This window comes from Onychostruthus taczanowskii, unplaced genomic scaffold, assembly GCF_017590055.1.
Source record: "Onychostruthus taczanowskii isolate IOZ18803 unplaced genomic scaffold, ASM1759005v1 scaffold78, whole genome shotgun sequence".
NCBI lineage: Eukaryota > Metazoa > Chordata > Aves > Passeriformes > Passeridae > Onychostruthus > Onychostruthus taczanowskii.
In genome coordinates this window covers 35,967-54,574 of record NW_024505671.1, presented here as the reverse complement: position 1 = coordinate 54,574, position 18,608 = coordinate 35,967, and the positions used below count along the sequence as shown (strand labels likewise).

General features: G+C 39.2%; 1 protein-coding gene across 1 annotated transcript in view; it reads right to left on the bottom strand.

The window, feature by feature from the left end:
• Positions 1-2,712: 2,712 nt before the first annotated feature.
• Positions 2,713-18,608, bottom strand: part of MAP7 (microtubule associated protein 7) — a gene marked incomplete at its 5' end in the record, with an annotated part of 50,320 nt that continues 34,424 nt past the window's right edge. Inside the window, 8 exons of the mRNA XM_041423456.1 lie at positions 2,713-4,538; positions 5,253-5,479; positions 10,698-10,860; positions 13,333-13,390; positions 13,487-13,537; positions 13,814-13,915; positions 15,369-15,561; positions 17,404-17,587. Coding sequence (XP_041279390.1) covers positions 4,528-4,538; positions 5,253-5,479; positions 10,698-10,860; positions 13,333-13,390; positions 13,487-13,537; positions 13,814-13,915; positions 15,369-15,561; positions 17,404-17,587 — 989 coding nt within the window. The remainder of the gene's footprint in view (positions 4,539-5,252; positions 5,480-10,697; positions 10,861-13,332; positions 13,391-13,486; positions 13,538-13,813; positions 13,916-15,368; positions 15,562-17,403; positions 17,588-18,608) is intronic.

The following is an 18,608-nucleotide window of genomic DNA, read 5'->3' as shown; positions in this document are numbered from 1 at the left end:
GGTTTTATTTGTGCAACAGGCTGATTCCACTGGTGAGGCATCTCTCAGCTATGCAGGTCTGCATTCATCTTTATTCTGTTTCTGTTCCATGTCCTGTATTTCAGAGCTCACTCCAAGGACTTTAGAAAATAATTGAATCAACCCATACTATAAAGGTAGAAAACTACAAAAAGGTTACTGCAGAAAGTAACTGCTGAGGAACAATTCTCAAAGTACAAGAAATTTGTGAGAAACAAGAATGGGTGAAACCTTACAGCTGAGCCTTGTCCACACTATAGGCACTACTCTCCAGCAAAAGAGCAAAGGCACATTAAGGCAAGGAAATGTTGCACAGAGCAAGTACAGAACACAGCAGGAACCATGAATAATTTGGGTGAGATATGTGTTTAAGTAGAGAATTGTGTTCTGCAAATGTTAAATTATTTCCAAAGCTACTCGCAACAAGGGATGAGTGAAAATATTTGACAAAATTAGGAATTTTTGTTATATTTTGATATTGATACTTCATGTTAAATGGAGTTAAAGAACAATAAAAAGGTAGTTGTGTTTAAATTCAACTTATTTTCTAACATATATACTTCCTGTGGGCAGGCAGATGTTCAGCCATCTCCAGGAAATCTGGGTTCCATCATGCGTAATGGTTACTTGGGAAGACACACACTGTAACTTCAAACATCTCCCTCTTTCCTCTTCCTTCCCCCAGCTTTACATGCCCTGCATGACAATGTTACATGGAATGTCCCTATGGTCAGCTGGGGTCACCTGTCCCAGCTGTCCCTTCCCAACTTCTTATGCAAGCCCAGGCAGGTGGGGTGGTGTGAGAGGCAGACTCTGTGCAAGCGCTGATGAGCAGTAACTAAAACATCCCTGTGCTACCAACCTTGTGTTCAGCACAAACCCAAACATGCCCCTCTTTGAGCTACCGTGAAGAAAATTAACTCTACCCAGCCAAAAGCAGCACACTGTCTTTTGAGGTGCTTCTGACCATCTCATAACTTAATGTAGAGCACATAGAGCTTTAGAGCTGATACTGGGTACAAACGTGGAATAAAAGTGAGATTAAAAAAATAGTTTAAAAAAGTTATTCTGTCAGTTAAGAGCTCAATGTTCCATTTTATTGTGGCTCAAATCTCCGAACTTAATTTTGGTGCTTAAGGGAGGCATTTTTGATAATTATTTCTTTTAATATCTGCAAGTTCTTTCCAATGGTACTGTTTGGGAAAAAAAAAAAACAGAACAAAACAATGCCCCTACCCTCAAAAACAAACAAACAAAAAAAACCCCAAAAACAAAACAACAACCAAAAAAACCCCCCAAAAACCACAAAAACACCAAAAAAACAAAAACAACCCCCAAAACAAAACAAAAAACCCAAACAACCAAAAAAACACATGTAAAAACAACCAAAACCACACTCAGTGCAGTAAACAGGCCTATGAAAGTGCAGGGTAGACAGAAACTTTGGATAAAGCAATATGGCATTTTCAATATTCATCCATGACAGGAATCCTGTTTTGAAATCTCATGTGACAAACAGTGTGCTCAGCTTTGGGCAGGTGAACTTTCTAAAATAGAGGACGTGGCTCAATGACACACCTGGGAACAAAAGAATCTCAAACTGCAAACCACCTCCAAGGCTGATTTTAGATCAGTTTCCAAAAAGAAACAGTGCATTAAGTGATGATATTAAAATGTGTCCTGTATCTGTATTCTTAGTATTTAATCTCAAACATTATTTCAAGGTCTTAGCAAGAAAGCAAATAACAAAATATTCTTCATCAGGAATGAGGAGGTAATAGACATGATAGACATGAAGCAAAGAGAGCTAGCGGGGAGCAATGCAGCAGCTGTGATGTATTGAAATAACGCACAGAGCGTCATCCCTGTGAGCGAGGATGTTGTGCTGTGGAGATGGGAGCAGGGAGCTGAGCCTCCCCAGAGCACACAGCTCTCTGCTGGGGAAGGCTGCTGCTCCCAGCCCTCAGAACAGCTGGCTGCACCTGCTACTTCTTCCTCACAGAGTAGTTCCACCCTGTCCCTCATGGTGCAAACAACACAACTAGTTGCAATAGTAGGCAGAGGAGCTGGTCTTCCTCCCATACCATATTTTATTGTCAATAATAACTATTTTCCCTGCATTAAAAGAGGTTTAACCAAAAGATTTAAAAATTCAGTATTAAATCCTTTTTTAGACTTTCATACACCTACTTCTCAATTCCCTTGGTTTTATGTTGTATGTCAGGGCCCTGAAACAGGAAATTCTCGCTCTCGTTTCAAGCAAACCTGGATTGACTGTAATGACAAACTGTTTTTAATCCAGCCCTGCTTTAAAAAAAAAAAATCAAAGCAAAAAACAAAGTAAATGTGACAAATAAAGCCAGCCCATTTTTCTACAAACAGTGAAGCAAATGTGCTGAAGTCTCCCAAAAAATAGACTAATTTATAACCAATCCTAAATAGCTCAAACTCAACACAATTTAAACCTGATCCTAAATGAATCCTAAGACTTAAAACTGAAGCTAAATGTAACTGCCTAATTCATTGCTTTCTTTCATGTTGCAAGTGACTCTGTACTGATTTTTAGTAAAGAAATTAGAGAAAATCTGAAGCAAAATTTTAAGCAGACCATAAGTAGCAAGAAGAGTTTTCCATCAGAGATAGACTCTTGCTTCAATTTTGTGAGAAAATGAAAAAAATATAAGTAGAAATAAATATTTCAAACAAGTTTTATTTGGTACTTACATGCTATATATAGTTTTAAAGAAAAACTACATATTTTGGACACTTCAAAATATTGTGGCTATGTACATGGTAAACTAAAGAAAGCAAGAAAGGAACCCAATTCATTTTACTGTGTCACAAGTTACTATTGAAAGCACTCTGACTGAATGGCTGTTTTTTCCCTTCCATAAATATTCTGGCAGATGAAGTCTCTTTCATTTGATTTCCATTGCTTTTGTCCCATCTCCTCTATAAGATGAACACTCGGCAGCAGCAGAAATTTCTTCAAAAATTCTTCAGCTTTTGTCACAGAGGATTTCTTCTGCTAGCACAGACTTTCTGCACAGCTTCCTAGAGGCCTTGCTCAGTGCTCACTAGAGGCAAGTGCAGGAATCTTACTGGTAAATTTACTGTTAGCAGGAGCTGAGAGCCCATGAACCTCCATTTCCCTTACCCGAGGATCTTATCACTGATTCAGAGAGCAATGCCTCAAGCCTCTGGCAAACTCAAACACCCAGAGCGAGCTCTGCCTCCAACAGCATTGTTTAGCAAAGCACAAAACGTGCAAGATTTTACAGTTCTGCACAACAGCAACCAAAAGTGTGGGATGGAACAATGAATGACAGTAGAAATCAGCATCAAACTAAAGAGAAAGCAACCTGCATCACTCCTCTTATCACTCAAACTGCACTGCTTTATAAAAACCACACACTACATAAAAAAGCACAAATGACCATTTTCCATTTGCTCTGAAACGAGCAAACCCCAAAAATCCCTGAACCTGCATCATCATCCAAAACTCAAATATCCCAGGTTTCACACAGTCTTCAGAAGTCTGGTAAGGCAAAGGAAAAGTCTTCCATCATTGGGAACAGCAGCAATTTACAGGACTCAGAACAAGGTATTTCCTTGTAAGTGTGTGCACAAGTGTGTGCACATATGCATACACATCTTTTATAGTATTGTGAACATGGATGTAACTAAAAAAATCAAGTTTGCAGTGTTTTTTTTACCACATTCTTCTAATTTATTCAATCAAATGGTTTATTTCTGTACTGAGCAAAATTCATAAATACATAATCTAGGAGAACAATAGGTTATCCTCTTGTCCATGAAAAAATAATGCTTTCAAATTTTCACATTTTAAAACCTTTCTTGTTTTGTGTTTTTAGAGAAAATGTGAGAAGATCATAGTGATGTCTCAATTTACAGAATGTCCCTGTAGGAATTACATTTACAAGAACCTGATACAGAAGCCTATAGTTTGCCCCCATAATTAGAGTTCTCTGCAATAACATTTAAACCAACAGGTTTAAATAAAACACCCCATTAACTCTACTTGTAGAGCAATGAGGCATTTCTTTTTCAAGTATTAGAACCACAAAGTGTAAAAGATTCTTTGCCAATTTTACAATTATGCTTTTTAAACCAACACCCACCTTTTTTAAAAAGAAAAAATAATCAGTCCCACCACCCAAATCAGCCCGTTACTTTCAGATTCCAGTGTCTTGTGTCTTAAGGAATGCAGAAATATTCATTTACTAACAAAAAAAGCTTGTTGGAAATAGCCATATTAAGTAACGCACATGAAGCATGATTTTTCTAGTGATGAAAGCTATCAGAATGGTGATCCAAGTCTATTCCCCTCATTTCTTCTGCTGGTTTTACTAAAGTCCTTCCAAAAAAGATATTCAAGAAATCTTTAAAAAACTGGAGAGAAAAAATAAAACACTCCTTCATAGCATGGAATAAACTCCACTGACTGCAGAGATGCTCGTATCACCTTTGGTTCTCCAGAAGAAACAATCAGATCACTTCTAAAACAGAAGGTAAACATGACAGGTCAGAGCAGCAATTCTTTCTTCAAAATGTTACATGCTTATGCAATTATTTTTATGTGAGATGATTTTCCTTACATTTTTAAGCCAGAGAAAAATACAGTGCTATCCAATTTAATCTGCTAAATCAGTATTTGTTTACCTAGCATTCTTGAAAAGTTATGATGCAATTTAAAAAATCCAATGTCATGGAAACCATCCCTTGATGCCTGCAAGAACTTGATGAGGAAAGCACATCCAGAATTTGAAAACATAGTTTTTAAAAAGTAGTTACTCCCCTTCTTCATGTGCATATTGCACTTGCAAAACTGGAACCCAACTGATCATAAGGTCAGAACAGCAGCTGTCACCTGTGACTTCTGCTTGAAAGCACAGGGCAAACCTTTCCAAGGAACTTCAAATGGCAGAAAGTAAAGCACGTGTGAGAAGCCTTCATCCAGGAAACGATAAGGCCTCACCACCATTGCACTGCAGCTGTATGTGCCTGGCATGCATAGCTTTACAAAGAGATGTGCTCCTGTCCCCTAGTAATTTAAATTTAAAATTTAAACAAAGTTTAAATATTAAAAAAAAAATAGAATTTAAAAATACTTAAATGAATCTGCTTATCAATATAAGCTGATTCAGAGCTCTGAGAGAGACCTCTGTCAATTACAATAAATTACAAGAGTTAGTGAACCATAGCAAACCTACCTGCTGTTTGATGTGTTTGAACACTATCTACCTGAGGCAAAAGAGTGCCCTTCTCTTCAAAGGCTAGAATTGGATTCAAAGGAATTTCAGGACTGTTGCTTCCATCATTGTTCATGGCATCCAGCCGGGATGGTTTAGAACCAATAGGCAGGTTCATGATCTCTTCAAAGTTATCATTCTGCATAGACATTCCATTTTCATTTGCATTTTCCTCTGGATTGAGATTGCTGAAAGAGAAACAGCAATTTTTCCTTATGTACTTTATACAGAACAGAAATTTAGTCATCCTCAAAGCAATAGTACAAATGGTAGAGAAGTCTGCGTCAATCCAAGCATTCTTTTAGCCAGCAAAACTATGCTTCCACCACAGCAGGAAAAACTGTTTTTTTGCATGGGTTTAAGGGAAGGAATAACTGTTTTTAGCCAGCAAAACTATGCTTCCACCACAGCAGGAAAAACTGTTTTTGCAGCCAAGTACTTGTTATTCCTTCCCTTAAACCCATGGGATAGTAGTTACCTTTGGTTACATGATAGCCAGAACTACAGAGTGGACACTGCAGTCTGAGAAGCACTTCCAGTGGGAATCAGAAAGGAAACCTCTGCAGCACCTCCACTACCTGGAACCACCCACATAATGCAATTCACAGCTCCTAACATCTTTTTCAGATCTCATAACCTTTGTTGTACCCTTCCTCTTACTGCAAACCAATGTAATTGCCCTTGGATAAGATCACTGTTATTTTTATTATTTCTTGGATCAACTCCTGTCACCAATTCTAGAGCAGCTTCTATATGCCACTTATCCAGAGAAAAAACTCCCTTTTCAATATAGTGCTCCTTTCATTCCCTTCTCCCATAAATGATCTCAGGGGTCATTTCCAAGGCACTACCCAGCTCTACACTTCTGTTGATCATGTCCAAGCCAAAAGAGCCCTCTCCCAGAACCCCTCCTGTCAATCTGCACTTTCATTTTCCATCTCATGAGCAAGCTCCTGCACATCTCCCCCAGTCCAGAGCAGCACAAGCACAGACACTGCATTTACATGTACTGTCCCCAGATGATACTTGCTCATGTCTCACAGCCTTGGGACTCCCCTCCCAACCCCTTCATTAGGTGCTTCATTGTCAAATCCTTCTGACTCTACACATGGCATGTCCTATCATGCCACAGAGGAGAAACTGAGGTGTTACTTCAGTGAACAGGATGACAGTAATGGGACCACAAGCTCCTCAGGAGAGAGCAAGTACTCAACAAATACTCAAAAATCTTGTCATTCCTGTCTTTCACAGGTGCTTCCTAAAGCCCTCAAACAGTTAGATCCTGGCAATCCTGGGTACCTACTCCCTGTTTGGGCTCCATTGCAACTGTTCAGGTTGTTTGGAAATGTTTTGGCCACAAAGGCACAAATGCAATTTTCCTAGATTGAAACTTGACTATCAATTTCCTCAGGACATTTTTCAGCAGGCAGCTTGGTTTCACAGGCTTATTTTCTGACAGCACATTTACTAGTCTTAAAAAGAAACCTGCTTGTAATTGGCATACTGTATATTTTAATTTGCTTGTTTCTTTGTACAACTTTGCACAAACAATTAAAGAATTGTTTTACAGTATTCCCCAAGAGACCAAAACCAATCACTGCTCTTTTGAAAGTGGCAATGCTTTTTTATCCAAAGCTCAGATTTCCTGTGAGAATCACATGCTGTTGTTCATATCAAGCCTTCCCAGTTTTTCAAATCATCACCAGTTCTTTTTCAGAAAGGCACTTCCCTTTTTCTCATCTGTGGATATGCTGGGTAAATTTCAAAGTGAAAAATGTGTTTCACTGCACCGAGTTTGAGAGCAGGTACAGAAACCCTGCTGGGTGCCTGGGAGAGCTCCTAAGTCTTATCACCCTTTTTTGTGCCAGAGACCCACATGTGTAAGATGAGGACCAGAATCTGTGAAATGCTTTCGGACTATTAAAAGCTGCTCTGTCATGTATGGTCATTAGGTTATTATTCACTAGAAGGTATCCTGTTATTTACTTTATCCCCATATACTGCCAACAGCTGTACCAGAGCTAGGATAACATGCCAAGTTTGATGAATGGGATTAGAAAGAGGTGGAAAGAGAGCAACTGCTCATTCATATAAATTAAACGGCACAGTAGTTCAATGAGTATTAGAGCAATGAAGAAGCCTTTTGCTTCTGCAAGCAGAGTTTTTCTACCCAATTTATCAGCTGACTTAGTGAAGAAATAATTCTTCATATTTTATACTTATGTGTCATGGCACTGCCGGTATTACACACGGAGTTAGAGCAACATTCGTTCAGACTCGAACAATGTCTTTTGAGACAGAGGAGTCTACAATCACAAAGAGGGTACAGAAAAGGAAATCAGGACTATAAATATTCTAAATTTTGTGGTATAAAATCTTCCAGATTCTATACTGCGTGATCCACCAAAGGACTGGACGCGCAAATTTAGACTAAACAAAGAGGAAAACAGAACAGTGGAATTAATTTCCAGTGGATATCTTAGAGACCACAAGCTCAAAAGGAGATTAGATGAATTCCTAGGAGACTGGTATGCCCTTCAGCTTCTGGTAATTAGCAGCTTAGGGACTACTTGAGCCTATGGTTGCATTTGGACCACAATGCTTAGCAACCCTTCATTGGCCAGAGGATCTCCTGGTAATTACCTTTTTTTTTTTTTTTTTTTCCCTTTACATTGTGCTACAGGCCATTCAAAGAACACAAAAAACCAGAAAAGGGTTTTTGACCTGCTACAGCTGTTCTTACTGTCTTATGTTACATTCTTAATGTTGTCTAAGTGTCTAATGCAACACCAGAGATATCCTTTTCAGGCATACAATATTGCAGAAAGAACTGGATAATTTTGGCATTCTGACATATCCCATAAGTGTGCTGTAGCAAAACACTTATGTAATAGAGGAAAAAAAAAAAGTTGCCTAAGTTGTTGAGAATGCATTTCCAAACATAACAGTCTTGCAAGCATATGAAGGACATCTCCATGGCAGCTGAAAAGTATCTCTGCAGCTTCACATTTTGACCTGGACACATCAATATTAACAAGACAGACTGGAGGATGCTGGGAAAAGAAGAGCCAGTTTAATTAAAGAAACTGGAACATCCAAAAAATTAAAATTACTGCAAATTATATCTGTTGTAGATAATTTTAGCCAAAACTCTATGTAGACACAACCTGAAATTATAATTTGAAGACACTAAAAAATAAAGAAGGCCAGAATTCAGTATATCTGCTTCCGATCATTCATCAGAAATCAACACTGAATAGGAAAAAAAAAATACAGATTTGCAGGCCTTTGAAAGACACTAGAATATTTTCACAGCTGCTATTTCTGATCTGAGGGAAGATGTCAGTCACCTCATTTATTGAGAGGATTTTTGCAGAGGAGACATAGATAGACATTAACGGTAAAATGTATCCCAGACTTCTGGATTATTTAAATAAATGGTGCTTATTTTTAATCCACTGAGACAACAGCACTGAAACCAGCCAGCAATGAGGAGCTTTCTTTTCCAGGACAAGATATGAAGGTAATCACTCAGACCAACTGCGTATTTCTAAAAACTGATTATCTAACCAACCCAGACCCCGCTCCATGCACACGAGGTGAACTGCACTCACTGAGGAGCTTTGCCCTGCATTCCAAGTGTTTGTAGAGAACAGCACAGAAAAGAGGAATTACAGATTAAGTACTATAAGGGAAGTACTGTCAACATAAACCACTGTAGTATGCATGATCTATCTTGGGCAAAGAATTAGGGAATGGAGTACAGGCAAAAATCTGCAAGTGGGCTATGGATTAGGCTTTTGTATAGTTCTGCATCACTCCATCCTCTCACCCACACAAGCACATGACAGAAGTTCCCCAGGTAACACCTTTTTAACTTCTGGTCAGAAATCTCAGCACCCTTACCCTCAAAACATGAAGAAGTCTTTTTCAGAAAAAAGACAAATCTTGCTGAGGGCCAGAGTGAGGTGCTCACTCAGGAGACAACCTGCACCCACTGCACCTGTGTATGCTACCACGCCAGGTGAACCTGGATGCCAGACAAGCACAGCACACAAGATACAGTAGCAGAGGTGCTGGTACCTGTGGCTTTTACCCCGTGACAAAAATCTGTGGGACACTACCAAGTGCTTCAGGCTTCACCTTCCCAGTCTCTGTGGATGTACCTCTGAAGCAGACACAATCCAACCTGGCATGCCAGTTCTCCCTTCCACAACCTCACATGTGCTTCCTACTTCTGTCAGTGTTCTTCAATCTCATTTACTCATTCTTCACTGTGGTCATTCTGAGGTTCCTTCCACGCAGATTATAACGGTACAGAACAGCACTCATTAGTGGGGCACATTTTGTATTTGAAACATCAAGGTGCTTGTAAGGTGGGGAGTGATTAACATTTTAATAGCTGCCCAAGACAATTATGAGGCAGCTCTAAGCAGCTCATCCAATGCACCTCAGTGTCACTGACAGAACTTCCCTCAGCAGGAGCATCCTTGTCAGCATGACAGCAGGCTAAGATCCCCCAGGCATATGGAGGGATCGAGAAAGGGCAAATTCCTCCTTCAATTAGTGCCAATCACACCCTGAAGCATACTGTCCATTACAGACTGCACAATGGCTTCCCACATTCAAGTTTTTCCATGCATATTCTGGCAGTACCTACATAAAACATGAAAGGACTGTGAGATTATTTGGCGTTCTGCATCACTAAAATTAAAATAACTGACAGCTCATGCTTATGTAACGGATGTCACTCAGTTCAATATTGAGGTTTCAAGCTTTTCAACAATTTTTCGAAATTTTTCTGAGTGGCTTGCTTCGTGGCTACAGAAAGCTCCCAGTTTATGATATCTGCCTCCTCAAATGCTCCTTATGAGGAACAAAGGTGTTTTTTTTAATGCATAACCAAAGTGACTAATCCCGTATCTCACACAAAGGACATATCTACAACACCACTTGCTAATACTTCAAACAGTTTAGAAATCAAAACATCTAGGTTGAAGCCACAGTATGCATTATATGAATTAAGAAACTAAGCAGTGCAAGCCTAGAGTGGGTTTTATGAAGCTTAATTCAGGGAAACAAACAGAAAAAAATTCCCTTTCTATTAAATTTCAATAAATGTAATAATTGCTGCCAAACACATTGTTCCAAACACTGCAAAGAACATGTTCTATTTGGTAAAAAAAAACAAACAAAAAACCTATCATGTAGCAAAAATCAGTTACTGCTCTTGAAATATGATAAAGTTCTTTCCTTAAGAGAGGAAAAGATAAAAACCAGGAAACAAGGCAGATTGAACAGTTGCGTCTTATTCAGCCAATGAACTCATTGGATGCGAATATATTTTATTATTCCAGCAGCCCTCCTCCTCCAAACAGGGCTCGCTGACACCCGGCAATCTTTTACCTGTCCACATTTGCGGAGGGCTGCTGCGGAGCCCCCGTGCGCACGCAGGCGGCCGGTGTCCCGTAGTGCGGCGGTGGCACTGCCGGTGTCCCGTAGTGCGGCGGTGGCACCGTGTGCTGAGGCCCCGCTGCCGGCTCCGAGGGAGAGGCAGGACTGCCTGCGACTGGGCAGAGAAAACAGGTTTGCATAAAACCAAGCAGCAGCATCTGCACTGGAGATTAGGGTAAAACATCTTCTACAAAAGCCAGCACAGCAAAGGTGAGTTACAGTTTTAAAAAAATATAGGGTTCCCACACCCCTCTACCCAACCCCATCTCCTTTGTCAGCTTTTTGGGCACACAAACCCTGTTTCAGGTCCAAAGTAAACGTCAGAAAGCCAGATTTCAAAGCCATAGCTTTGTGAGCAAGAATAAACATCTTACAATCCACAACAATGCACAATTCCAACATATAAGCCAGTGGGCAAAAGAAGCTGATATCTGATAGAATGTTGTGCTGGGACTTTTCAAGTAGTAATAGAGAATGGAATAGAGCAAAACTTGGATATTACTCATTCCATACATTGGTGTTTCTTGAATCCAGTGACTCAGAAGGAAATCAAGGAAAAAAAATCCATTGGGAAGGACACTTCCTTCGGTAAGTACCAAATGCCTGCTATAAAACACTGCAGAGAGCAATATAAAATGAGATTATCCCTGTCCCTCATGCCAAAACCATGCAATACATGTTTCTGGCCTGCCCTGTGGTTTTCTTTTAAAGTACAACTACAGCCTTCTGCATTGTATCTAGAGTCCGTCCATTCATATTCAGGTCAGTAAGAGGAAGCAACTGCACCCCACCCTAACATCTGGCAATTACTGTGGCTAACATCTGCCACAGTAATTGCAAGGACAATTCAGTATTCATAGGCTTGGATACATTTATCTACATTACCCAAAACCTCATCTGGTAAGCCCCTCCTTCAGCTGCTCAGTTTCACTGTACTCCAAATGTTTGGGCTGAAGACTTCTATACTGAATGTCTTAGTCTGATCTTCAGCCAGTTTTTATAGGGAAGATACTAGATATAGGGGTTCCTATGCTTCTACAAATGGAACAACAGGAAAATATACTTGCCTTAACATTTAAAAGGAAAAACGTTTAAAAGAAAAAGTTGTTTGCTTTGGAAATGCGGAACAATCTCATATTTTTGAAGCAGAGGCCAAAATGACAAATGACAAAAAGGCGATGGACTTTTTTTGTTGTGTGATCAGGCCATTCCTATAAGTGTCTCCTCAGGTTTTGGCAAACAGTAAGACTTAAGAAAAAGTTTTAAAAACAAATAGTTTGTGGAGAGTCAGGGAGATTCATGTGGCTGGAATATACCTTTAACTCAATGGTACATATGGATAACGCAAAGTCAAACAGTAGAGCAGCCCTGAGGCTGAGAGCAGTTTTCTCTTTATTCAGTCATTCAAGGACTCTGGCCTTTCCTTAGGCCTGGGGAAATGTAGATCCAAAGTCTCCTCTGCCTTTGGAAACTGATAGAAAACTACTTTTTGTCTATCTCTAGAGGGAAAGCACTAGCCAACAGTTGTGGAGCACTTTGTAGTTGCAGGAATTCTTTAAATGGTTTATAACACTTTCAACAGTGACCAAAGACAAGATGGCATCCCAGACGAGTCCTGTATCAGTAGCTCACTAACTTTTTTCCCCTGAGATAATATGTAAACAAATAACAAACATGGGTAATGAAATCTGCGTCAAAAGGCTTCCTGACAGTACTAATTATAGTGTTCACTTTAAAAATCAAGAAAAAAAGACGGATCCATCAGTCAGTGCTACTGTCTTCCCTTTCTCTCAAATACAAAGGAGAAGAAGATTAATGTCATTTAATATGTTATGCTACAGTAGGATAAGCCATTTGACAGCTTGACTTTAGTATCTTTAAACAGTGCTAATTCACACCTGGCGATTGTTGAATATAAGCTACATTTTATTCTTCCTTTATTATAAGTATATAATAAAGGAAGAAACATATATATGTATTCCTATATAGAAAATTACCTAAAAACAAATAGAGGGAATAGAGTAGAAGGAAAGCATAAGAGTGTGTTAAGTGCATAAAAGTGTAAAGTGCATGAAAGTGTAAGCTTTTGTAGTAGCTCAATTTTGTCAAAAAAATAAATACAGATCAAGTGAATAAGGCAGCAGGTGTGGAAGAAAGAAGTCGCAGGGAGATGTTTAGAACAATGAACACTTTGTTTTAATGACTAACAAGAAATAATCTTTTAAGAAAATGGAGTAAATCTGCAACAACCACACCTGAAATAAGAAACAAACTGTAGAATCAGTTTATTTTGTGATCCATATCACAGAATCATTTACTTTCACTTTATAAATAGACTTGTTAAGAAAATTCCTTTTGTTATACACCAATGAGACCAAGTTGCTAAAACACTGGAGTCATTTAGTAATAGTTAACTAGCTACACAGAAAGGATAAATAATTAATGTCTGCTAAGATTTAATTTATATTCCTCTCATAGTTTTTATTACTGCAGTTAGTGTGCCAAATTTCAAAACTGTTTCCCAAATCATTGTGCTCAGTAGGCATTTATTTATCTGCTGTGCTCAGGGCACAGTTAAACACAATACCTGCTTCTCCTGTAATATTTGCCTTTGATATATGTCCATTTTGCTGGTCATTGGATTTCTACAAAGGAAGCACAGTTTTGTAAATTAAAAATGGCAGTAGGGAAAAAACCAGAAACACGTTCAATATTTACACATGTTAAGTAGCAGCACTGACCTTATCTACAGCTTCTACACGCCTAGTTCTCTTCATGATCTCCTCAAGCCTCTACAATGGAATGTAAAGGGGTAAAATAATGTTTGCTGGCATTAATTTGAATATCTTTCTCCAAAACCACAACTATCATTTATCAGCTGTATCTGTTTATTGCAAAAAAATGAATTATTTATTACTGTTGGCAATATTCCCTTCATTGTCACATCAGGCCTATGAGGACTGCAGCCCTTCTGAGAGCACATTTACATCATTTACTCCCTACTGCTCAGGTGGAAACAGACTGCTAAGGCAAAACCAATCACAGTTTCTCTGCATGGACTGAGTTACCTTCTTCCTTTCCAAGCGCTCTTGCTCTTCTCTTTGGAAATGCTTTTCACGTTCCAACCGAATCCTCTCGGCCTCTTCCCGCAGGCGAGCTTCCTCTTCTTTCTATGTTGGTGGTAAAAGAAAAAAAAGCAAGGAAAAATAAGCGAGGAATGACAAGTTTTATACTCTATATCTAGTTATGTGTGTCTACAACACCCTGAAAATACACTTTTGGGGTTTACAAGTCACCAAAAATCTTTTCAGATGGAACTGCGCATTTCTTGATTAATCTCCATGTTTTGCATAGCATTAAGAGAGAATAACTAAACAATGGACATCATGTTTGGTTCTGTGCCTGTTCCAGAACACAGCAGATGACAAATAAGGAATAAATTTTCTAGCCTTCAGCATTAAAACAGCAGCCAGGAAAGTATTAGAGAGATCCATCTTTTGTGTGGTGGATTTTTTGAGAGTAAAATGAATGCAGCAGAATGTTTTGTTTGGCCAACAGAATAACTGTTTAATGAGACCAAGGGCAAACAGCCACAGGCCCATTTGCACAAACTTTCCATTTCTATTTTTTTAATGAATCTGGAATATACTGTAGAGGGACCTTGCTCCTTGACTGGGACACTGTTATATGATGAAACTACTACAATAGATCATTTTTTGCATCTCTAACATCCAAAAAAGCCTTGGCCATGTGGTATCTTTGAGAGCCAAATTGAGTTAAGCCTCAGTTTAACATTTCAAAGAAAGTAGCACAGATCTTCTGAAAAAGAAGAATGGAGTTTCTCAGCCATATTCACTAACACAATCCTTTAAGCATTTATTATCAGAAGCATACATTTATACACCAGAAGAAAAACCTTGTGTCTACAAGGCAAATTGAAGTGTTGGATTGTGGAAGAACAAAGCACATGCAAGAAGAGGACATGTGAGAAGACAAGAATCCTATCCAGAATGCTTATCACAGCCTCTCCTGAAGTCAGTAAACCAACATTATGCCCATCAAGAATGAAAGCACTTGAAAAACTTAATTTTCCTTTATTATGTCTTTTGACTGATTTCTGGAGTACTGGGCCAGATAAATGTTCTCCTTGGTTTGATTAAATCTACCCTTTCCCACCAGCCCCACACAAAAGCAGTATTTGACACAGGATTAGAATTCAGCAGAACTGTATCTCCAAAACAGTGAATAGTTATCTTTACATCTGGACTTGCTGTAACTCTTGGGACAAAGAACTCTCCGGTATAACAGCATTTATCAAAATTCCCCAATACAACTACATTGATTTTTTTCATCCCAATTTATGAGGAATAAGAAAGGATTTGTTCAAAGTACATTGAAAAGGGAGAGAGGGGAAAAAGCCCCCAAAAATCAACTCTCTACCACATGTTTCTGTCAAGTAGAAAGATCTCCACTCTTTGAACTACTCTATGAAATGAACTATGTCCCAACACTTTTCAGATAGCATTCAAACTGTAGATATTGTTCTAATTTAGGTAAGAAGTGCTGCTACACCCACTTCACTGCCAGCTAGACTGGCCCAGAAATTCCAAGAGGGATGCATACTTGTTTCTGAATGCGCTCCATCTCTTCTTTCTCCTTCTGCTCTCTCTCTTCTGCCTGGCGGCGCAGCCATTCCTCCTTTTCCCGTTCCTCTGCATCCTTCCTTCGTTTTTCCTCTTCTTGTCTGCGAGCTTCCTCCTCTTCTCGGCGAGCTCTTTCTTCAGCTATCCTCTGGGACAACTCCTCTTTCTTTTGTCTGCAATCATTAAATTGCATAAAAAAAAGAAAAAAAGCATAAGAAAAACAGGTAATAAAAGCAGGGAGAAAAGCCAAACCACCAGGTTCCTGATCTGACAGCACTGCTGTCCTATTCCTAAGCTGTCTGTTCTGCTTCCCATGGGGGGCTACACATGAAGCCCTATGGAATATAAGTAACTCTGCAATTCAACACCAAAACTTTTCCAGCGTATCTCTGCCTAATCCATGACTCGCATACTTTCTGAGTCAGAAATAGTATCTTTGATTAATACATTTTGGAAAACACTCCTTTCTGCTATAACCATATATGAAACAGTATGCATTTTTGCCACCCATCTCACCTCATGGCAATGATTATTCCTTGATTTAAAAAAAGTATCTAATTCTGCTGTTTTTTGAAGGTTACCTCCTAACATTACTAATGGCCCCTCAATCCTTGTGTTATGAAGTGAGTGACTTTTCCCTTCATCTTTGATGTTTCCTGAATTATTTAGGACCTTTAAGCATATCTTCTCAGCTGAAGAATCCTCATCTGCTCAGTAGATTTTCATATGGGAACTGTTTTATGTTTGTGATCTTCCTTGATGTCTGTCTGCACTTTTAGTTTTACTAATTTTACTATTGCAAAGAAAAAATAAAACTCGACATTCAAAACATAAATTTATCTTGGGTCACTCAAAATGACATTTTCATTTTGTTCTTGGTTTCTATTAACTTGTAACAGTTCATTTACTTTGTCAACCATGACTCACCTGATACTTTTCTATATTCAACTCTGAACAAGATCTCTTCCCTCAGAAATAATTTGTCCAGAGACCAACACCAGTAGTCAAGTTAGGATTATTTCCTATACACATTCCTTTATGCTTATTAGTACAGCAATTCAGCTTCCATTTTGTAGCTCAGCAACGTAAGATATGTCTCAACCTGTTCACAACTGACTTATCTCACTGGAGACCAACATCATCTCACTGGCCTCAACTCATTTCAAGTTCTTTTATGAAGGCACTGCACAGACACTGGAAACTCCTCTCACTGTAAAAGCTGATTATTCTTTACTTTTTATTTTTGATCTTTCTGACATAGTATTTATTCACCATATTACTCTTATACCACAGCAGCTTTTTTTCTTTAAAACTCTTTTTGAGAGAGTCACTGTTGTGAGCCTTTTGGAAAGCCAGGCTATTTTAACTGGTTCTGCCTTGCACCTACCAGCAAAGTGGTCAAAGAAATCCAGCAAATTCCAGAGGCATGGCATCTCTCCAAAAAACCACTCAACTTGTGCTGTAGCCACAGTCATGTGTATGCAGATGGGCTACTCATTTGCTATTAGAAAGTGAGATGTAACACTAATTACCATCCAAAACTTTTGGGAGGGTGTTGGGGGTGTCTTTATTTTAAACGAGAAAACAAAGAGGTCTAAGTCACAACAGCTGGACACCCAAAGCACCACGCACAACAGAGATCTTACAACTCAAAGTAAGAGACTGTGCCAATCACAAAGTTGAAAACAGCCATGCAGAGTTCTCTAGTTGGAACAAAAAAGTACAGCTTAGTTAATCTCTGAGGAAAAAACAAATCACAACTGCAAGGATCTACTCTCTCCTCCTGTCTTATTTTAAAGCTCTGCTTACAAAAAGTTTTAACCTTACACATCTGCTTAGGTATATATTCCACCAACTGAAAAACCCAACAGGAAAATATAGTTTTGGGGAGGAACTTGCGCCTTCTGCACTTCAGTGCTGTGCTTCATATATAACAATGTAACAGCAGAATACACACAACAAGCTTCTACATGCATCCTTCTACATACTTCTCTACTGCAGAGGTCTAGAATTACCTTTCAAGCTCCTCTCTCTCTCTCCTTTCCTGCTCCTCCCGTTCCCGCTGCTCACGGGCAAGGCGCCTCTTTTCAGTCAGCAGCCTTGTTGCTTCTTCAGGGTCAGTTGTGCCTGCAGAGGGCTTGGGCAGTGCTGGGGCTGGAGAAAGAGTTGGTGGAGCAGGAGGCAGGGATGGGCTGGCTGCTGAAACAAATGGGAAAGAAAATTAGTTTGTACGGACACAGTAGCCAAGATGTCACTCTCTTGAAAGGAACATAAATACTTTTAAATGCACTGCGAAGTGTTTTCAAGCTTATGTGGTTTTTTAAATGATTCAGAGGAGGAAGATGTTTCTAGATGCCGGAGGTTCACATACCTTCAGGGAAGTTTGATTTTGCAGGGTATGTGAAAGCACCTGGAGCTGAAAGTGTAATTTCTGTCAGAACAAACGCTGACAGGTGCTTAACAGGATTATGCTGACTCAGCAAGTCCCTACCATCACATTACTTAAGCTTGCTCAATTCTGTTTGAAGAGTAGAAATAAAACACTGTGAAATTATATTTTCTTCTGTCTGATCATCCACATCTGAGGATCAGAGCCAGAATTTTTGGTGATGGTCACTTTTGGTGACTTGGTGATCTCAAACATCAACTGACTGACATGACCTGCACCAATGGTAGGACACAACTCATATCATCAGTTTTGAGGCAACTCATAGGACACAGCTTTTTAAATTTTGCCACTATTGGTGAACTGTGGCTTGTGTTCAAATCTCAGTAGTGCCTTCATATCAATTCTTTATTCACGGCCAGCTTTGTCCATGTGGCAGAGAAGATGTTACAGGTTTTTTTTTCATATTTCTGTAAATTTGCCTGGCATTCTCTAGCGCAGGAACAGAGTGACTTATCACCTTTTCTCTAGACACCAGGGACTATTACCAACACACAAGCTAATGTTAGGAAGCATTCCCAGAGTAATCCCATCTGGTAATGCAGGCAAACATGGAGAGGGAAGACTTTGAACTGTCAATGAAATCAGTAATATACATGTAAAATAAGTCATAAGGAGCAGCAAGCAGATGATTATAAATCTGCATTTCTAACCATACACTGGGATGTGACAATTTTCCTAACCTCACTACCAACTTCTGAAGAGGGGTCTCCTCCCTGATTATCCCCTTCCTATACCTCATCATGGAAACAAACATAAATTCATTTGTTTTCT